The sequence below is a fragment of the Cryptomeria japonica genome, chromosome 1 (genome assembly GCF_030272615.1).
Source record: "Cryptomeria japonica chromosome 1, Sugi_1.0, whole genome shotgun sequence".
Lineage (NCBI taxonomy): Eukaryota > Viridiplantae > Streptophyta > Pinopsida > Cupressales > Cupressaceae > Cryptomeria > Cryptomeria japonica.
In genome coordinates this window covers 8958389-8965625 of record NC_081405.1, presented here as the reverse complement: position 1 = coordinate 8965625, position 7237 = coordinate 8958389, and the positions used below count along the sequence as shown (strand labels likewise).

General features: G+C 32.9%; 1 protein-coding gene across 7 annotated transcripts in view; it reads left to right on the top strand.

Moving 5' to 3' along the window:
- The first annotated feature begins 1120 nt into the window (after positions 1-1120).
- Positions 1121-7237, top strand: part of LOC131036604 (uncharacterized) — a 263434-nt gene continuing 257317 nt past the window's right edge. For 2 of the 7 annotated variants that reach the window (XM_057968520.2, XM_057968515.2), the window contains exons 1-2: positions 1121-1406; positions 2132-2316. In XM_057968520.2, coding sequence (XP_057824503.2) covers positions 2176-2316 — 141 coding nt within the window. In that variant the 5' untranslated portion in view covers positions 1121-1406; positions 2132-2175. Of the gene's footprint in view, positions 1410-1687; positions 1746-1898; positions 2007-2131; positions 2317-7237 lie in introns of those variants that run through there. The other 5 variants (XM_057968516.2, XM_057968518.2, XM_057968517.2 and 2 more) reach the window with 5 other exon arrangements.

Sequence of the window (7237 nt, the reverse complement as noted above, 5' to 3'; positions counted from 1 at the left end):
GAGGTCTAGAAACACCACAATGAATCATTATTTGTCATCTCAAATGTCTACAAACAATCTCCATACATCCACCTAAATATTTTTTATTTAGTCATTAAAAAATACCTATTTTCACTTTAATATTTATATTATATAATTTTTTAATTCTTAATAGTTATTTTATTAAGATTAATAATAATAATAATATTTTTTTGATACAGAGGCTATCCCTTCGACCCAGCCTAGCAACCAAGACAAGTTGAGGTGAGACTAATCCCTTGAGGGAAGGATCCACACCTCGCAAGCAGTCCCCCCTCTTAAACTTGAAAGGGAGTTGAACCCGAGACCCGTGGGGAGCAAACCCACAGCCCAAGCCAACTCACCTATTTGTGTGAGAATTAATTATAATTAATATTACATAAATATATTTAAAATAATATATAATCTTAAACTAATAATTAATAATTAAGTTTAAGATTAATTTTATTAGTATAAATAATTATATAACTTTTATAATTAATTTAGGATTATATTCTTACGAAAAATATATATTTTACTATAATATTTATATTGTATTATAATTATTAATATTATTTTATTGATGTAACAATTATAGCTAATATTACAATAAAATAATATGACTTTAAAATAATAATAATTCAAAATTATAATAATTAAGTTATAATAAATATTTTTATTTCAATACTATAAAGGCAAGTACTCGCCACTACATGTGACACTTGTTTTTTTGTCTATTTTCTTTTGCTCTAAATGGATTACATTTTATTTAAAAAATATTTAAAAAAAAAACCAATGCATTTTTTTTTTTCAATTTGATTATTTTTATTATTTGTTTTTAATATTTATTTCTACATTTTACAATAAGTTTTTTGATTAATCCATAATTGTAACCTTTCACCAAAGCTTTCTTGATTTAACTCTAATTATATCTAAATCAATTGAAAAAATATTTGTTCGTTAAAAAAAAAGGAATCCATTACTAATGGATAAAATATTAATAATATTAAAAATAAAATAAAATAACACAATTTAATAAACTAAAAGAAAATTAGAACCTTCGTCCATTGCAACAAAACCACAACCCTCTCAACCTTTGGTATTCAACTTACTTTTTTTTACATTTTAAACGATATAACTATCTCAGTTGAGAAGAACATCATGAGGAAAGTTTTGTGAAGAGTTAGTCTCTCGTCAGTACAAAATTAACATAAAATACCAATCGTTGGTCCCAGACTTTTTGCACAAAAAAACACAGCTCCTCAGACAGCCCTAATGATATAAAGTGACGATACTCTGAGCATCTTTCGATTTTCACAATTCTGCTAATCTAAGCAAGTGAGAAAGAGGAAAAGGGAGGCACAGCATAAGGAGAATCCTCACCAAAACAATCCATCTTCTTCCTCCAGGTCGTAGTAAATCTTTCACAGATCATCAAGATTGTTTGCTTGCATCATTATACAATTTAAGTTTTCTTTTATGCTGGGTTTTTCTACCATATTTAAAAATATTTAGTTTGATAGCTTTTAATAAATCTGAATTGCGGTATATTTCTAGGAAAGAGCACTTTAAGCTCGGTGCTAAAGTTTCCCCCATTATAGCGATTTAAATGTCTTTATCTTTGTGTTTCTTGGAGCTCATGTCGGTCTATTTGATGAATTTGGCTTTCCGAATCATTCAATAACCTTAGGTTAGCGGCGACATTATTCCTTTTGCAGTTTGATTCCCTCAGTCCATCTTTTAATATGGTAAAATTTCCACCAATTTTCAGATAAATATATTTGGAAACCACTGCTTTCATATCTTCTTTCTACAACTGTAGTTATGGTACCTTTCTTTTAGGACATTGATACAGTTGTATAATTGGGATATTATGACAAAGAAAACAAATATGATCGCAGTTGTAGGAAGGCGTTTCCAACACAGTTGTTTCCAGACATATTTATGGAAAACAAGAACACGTGAAAAGAATACCAGAAATCTATTTTGAAAACTTGTTCTTAGCTAAGGTAAAGGGTATGCAAATAATTGAATATTAGTCAATGCAACTTTAGTGGCCAGGGAAGTTATTAAAACATGTGGTTAGAGGATTCTCATTGGCTTGTATTTTATTTGTTTTACATTCGTGGTACAGGACTTCTGCTATTATATTTCAGAGATTGTTTTGTTTGTCTACATATGGCACTGTCCACAACTGATCTTCCAACTTTGTACGCACTATTAACGAATGCTCTGAGTCCCGATGAAAGTCTGCGCAAGCCTGCAGAGACAACTCTATCAGCCTGTGAAAATAGACCAGGCTTCTGCTCCTGTCTCTTGGTAAGTCTTTTATTCTGATTTCTACTTGGTTATTGATATCTGGAAAGCTTCTTCACTACGTTATTGATGCTTCTTCTCGAGTTCACATTATGTTTACACAAAATGCTTAAGTAAGAACTTTACATTTCAATACATTTTCATTGATTATTTGCCTTTTCACAAACTAACCATGAAAATGTGCTATACTAACCAAGTAATTTGATATGAAGCCCTCATCTCTTCCTTCCCCTGTTAACTAATCATGTTTCTCTCCAGTTTCCTTCGACCTCTCAATTTTGCTGCTAGTACCTTTTCACTATAATGTAGAGATATGCTTTTATGTATATACATACGTATTTTTTATGTGCATTCAACCTGAAGATTGAGAATGCCCAACGATTGGGTGATAGATTCATCTCGCTAACATCTATTCCAATCTCTATTCTCTAATCCTATGTCTCCCATGGTTGATGGAGTTATGTCAATCTTTTCTCTTGCATGGTTGCTCTATTCATGGCTGGAAGAGATAGGTGCTTGGGGAAATATGATTGGTCATCTTGGAGAATGGCTAAGACTATGTTTATTTATATGCAAACAGGAACAACCCATGATTAATACACCAGTTAGAGTTAATATTTGAATTTAGTAGTTTCCTCATTTCAGACGAACATGCTAACAATGAATCTGAAGTTATGTTAGAGAATGAATCAGAGGAAACACAAAATGAAAATTGCATTACAATTATAATCTAACAGTCTTTTTTCTGGATTCAAATTATATTAGGTGGGCCATGCATTTGGTACTTAAGATCAATGGGTTTGAGGTACTCAGTGTCATTGTGTATTTATATGCAATACTTACATATTTCTATGACACGTATATATGTATGCCAAATTCGTATTTCATTTATTTCTAAATATGGACTTATCTTCCTCTTGACCGTGGTAAACTGATTTAGTTTGGCCATTTAGGTGGTAATTAATTTCAACAGTGTTCCCAAATATCCTTTTCTGACAGGTAAACAAGTCTGTTATATCCATGGAGGGTGTTGTCCTCCCACTATATTTTACAATATTCATCATATTGTAATATTTACTTCAGTTGAGAAATCATATAACTCGTCATATTTTCAAATTTTGGATATAATGAAAGGCCATTCCTCCCTCAAATCTACCAAGCCATATTCATGTGGAATCCAATTCACTGCAGGGGCATGCATGCTGCGGTTTGAACCTCAATCATTGCACTGATAAATGCCCCAACATATTATTATAGTGCAAGTGATTTGATTAAAGGTTTAGGCGCAAGTGCAACCTTAGGGTAGAGGAAGCGTATATAGAGTCTGACTTGAATCTCTAAATAGTTACATGGTGAGCACATACCACAAGTGCAATCAATTAACTACAGGTGCTCTAATGATTATACATAGGGGTGAGCTTGGGCCTGTAAGATAGTTCTGTATTGCATGCATACATTGAGGTTCACCAATGGCTACTTCATGGTAGCATGATGCCATGAGTGTTGGTATTGATTCCCTGGCTTATGAGGTACTCTATGCTTCTTATTGATTTCCATAACTGATTATGTTCTTAAATGCTGAAAGATGTCTCCCAATGAACTTTCTGTAATTTTAGAGTTTAGTGCTTTAAAAATCCTTTAGAGAATAATAATGTGCTGTGAATATGTTTTTATTCTAAAGTTTTGTATGTCTTGTTATGGCCAATGAAACTAATCATATTGGTTAATCAGTCTATTAAAACCATGATATGGTCATTTGTATTCTAAATGCACAATGGGATCATGTCTACTAAATCCATGATTTGATCCTATCTATCTTTTCCATGGTTTGATCATCTCTCTACCAAATCCATGTTTTGATCATTAATCTACCATTTCCATAATTTGATCATCATTCTTCAAAATCCATGATTTGATTATCTATCTACCATTTCTATGATTTGATCGCCCGTCTTCAAAATTCATGATTTGTTCATCTATCTACCATCTCCATATTTGATTATTTGTCTACTAAATCCATGATTTGATCATTTGCCTACCATTTCCATAATTTGATCATCTGTATACTAAATCCATGATTTGATTATCCATCTACCATTTCCATGATTTGATCAGCGTGGTTAGGGTGTTTTAGAAGGACAGTTGGACTTCTATGCATAGACTTTTCCACTTTTTGTCTAATATCAGTAGAGACATCGAGTTTCATATCAGGGCCAGTCTTTGGTCTTTGTTTGGCAGTACCATAGAAATTTAATAATAGGGAGTGCTTTCTTGCAATCTACATCTTTCTTTGAATTAATTTTCTGTAAAGACTTTAATAATGTGTTGGCATTCCTCATTATGTGTTTCTTATTTCATGATTCTTTTCTTCCGAAGTTCTCTTTTATTGTTGACACTAAATGGGTTTTGGAGAGGGTGTTTGCAACTACATTTATGACTGCTGGTTTATATATGCATAGCATCTATATTCATTATATTTATTTATGTCTTGGTACCATTTGTGTCATTTATTTTAAAAGTTATCCTTTTGGAGGTAATTTTAGTAAATGTTTGTGATCTACGTATTTATAAAGTGATTTTTTAATGATGAATTTTTAAGTTTTGACAGCATAAACAACTTCTTGTGGTTTCTTGTATATGAGCCTTTTTTCTTGGTATAATAAACAATTATGTAGTTATTTTTTGATAAAATGATTCCTACGATGTGATTGATAGCTTCATTATAGGTGCAGATGTTTCTTTTGGAATGGATAGTGTTGAAATTGGTCCTTTTACTAGTGGCTTCCTAAGGATGTTGATGTTTTTGGTTCTCTCCTACTCCATTTAAATCTGTCTTCCTAGTAGTTCATGTAATGGTCAAATGCTATTTTGGAAGATCAATGGGTAAATATTCTATAGATTCATGTCAATCCTGGAAATCCATTGTGTCCATTTTTCTAGTGGGTGTATGCCAATCTGGATGCATTTGATTTTCTTGGTTTAAAACTGCAATACATTTGTCAGAAACTATGTGCAACTATATGCACCAGGTATCCAGTTTTGTTTTAAAAAAAGTTGAGCTAAGAGGGTTTCAACTTTTATGTGTAATTTATGATCTCTAATATTTGCGGACGCTATTTGTATTCTTCATCTTTATGAGAAAGATTATGTCATCCAAGAATACTTTCAAAGTTTGCTATACATATGGATGGAATGTGTTGTTCCTTATTGTTATGAATGTTGTATGGGTAATTGTGAGGTCAAAATGCATGGCATAGAATTCACATTGACTTTTGGTTGAATGCTGAGAATGTTCTTTGGTATGTCTGTTTGTTTGATTCACTTGTTGGCACCCACTTCTTAGATCTATTTTTTAAAAGATTGTCCTTATGGAATCTATTAAATTGTCCTATGTTACCAGTTTCTCCTAAATATGACTATTTATTGCATAAATACAGTTCCAATACAGGACAACTTTGGATTTGTCCCACGTTGTTGGCAATAGTTTTGTTTAAGGTCAGTTTTTATTCTCATGTCGTTTATGCACTCCTTGTCATTTCTTGCAATTATTTTTGACCATAGCGTATTACTACATTGAACTAGGTTACTAACTATACACACACATATATATGTGTGTATATATGCGTGTATGTATGTATGTTATATATATGTGTGTGTGTGTATGTATGTTATATATGTATGTGGTATATATATATATATGTATGTATGTATGTATGTATGTATGTATGTATCTTATATATATATATATGTATGTATGTATGTATGTGTGTATCTTATATATATAGTATATATATATATATATATATATGTATGTATGTATGTATCTTATATATGTATGTATGTATGCATGTTATATATATATATATGTACAGTGTTCCACGGGGATGCGATGTCTCCCGCCGTCCCACCACTGCCACTGGAGCTCTGCCTGAGACGGGGAAACGTCTCCGTGTCTCCAAGTTTCCTTGGGAGACGTCTCAGCATCTCCAAGTCTCCTTGGGAAACCCCTAGGCATCTCTTGAGGGGCGAGGATACTTGCAGGAATCTCCCATCCGATGTCTCCAAGACTCCTTGGGAGACTTCCAGACGTCTCTTGAGGGGCAAGGAGACTTGCAAGAGTCTCCAGTTCGAACACGTCAGACTCAAATTTTGCTATTTTTTAATTTTGCTAATTTCATATTGTTATACTTATTTTCACAACTAGTTTTTCAAGTACTATAAGTATATGTATAATTATATCAGCTCCACCACCCTGCCACCACCCCGTTGCCGTCCCCAAACTTAGGCCCTTTGTCCCCCCGTCCCCCCGTCCCCAATGGCCGTGGAACACCGTATATGTATGTATATATATATATATATATATATATATATATATGTATGTATGTATGTATGTATGTATGTATGTATGTACATGTATATATATATTTGAGCGGTGAATTGTGGTGTAGGGGACCACTCCCATATGTTACAAGTAGCAAAATAGAGAAGGCATATTTTTTTTGCATGAGGATTGACAAATAAAAATGGTGCCTATGGATCACCATCATCCTCCAACCAGCTAACTTTATTGCATAAGAAAACTAGACTTTAATTATAAGCTAGACATGATCCTAACATAGCCAAAATGAAAGATGGTTATGATCTTCAGCTCCAACTAAACTATATTCATCATCCTAGGGCAAAGCGCCAATCAATTGTTCTTGCCAACTGCAGACATGCAACCACCTTAAAAAGTTTCACTGTCTTGTTTCCATGAGTGCCTCCCTCCAAGCCTTGCTGTTGTGTAGAAAAGGATGCCATTGCCCCATTGTAACACCATCCTTAATGATGAATTGTTGATTTGGAATGGCAAAGCTGCATATAGGGACAATGATGATCAATACTTCCTTCAACCCACCCAGAACTTTGTTCTTTAAAAAACATC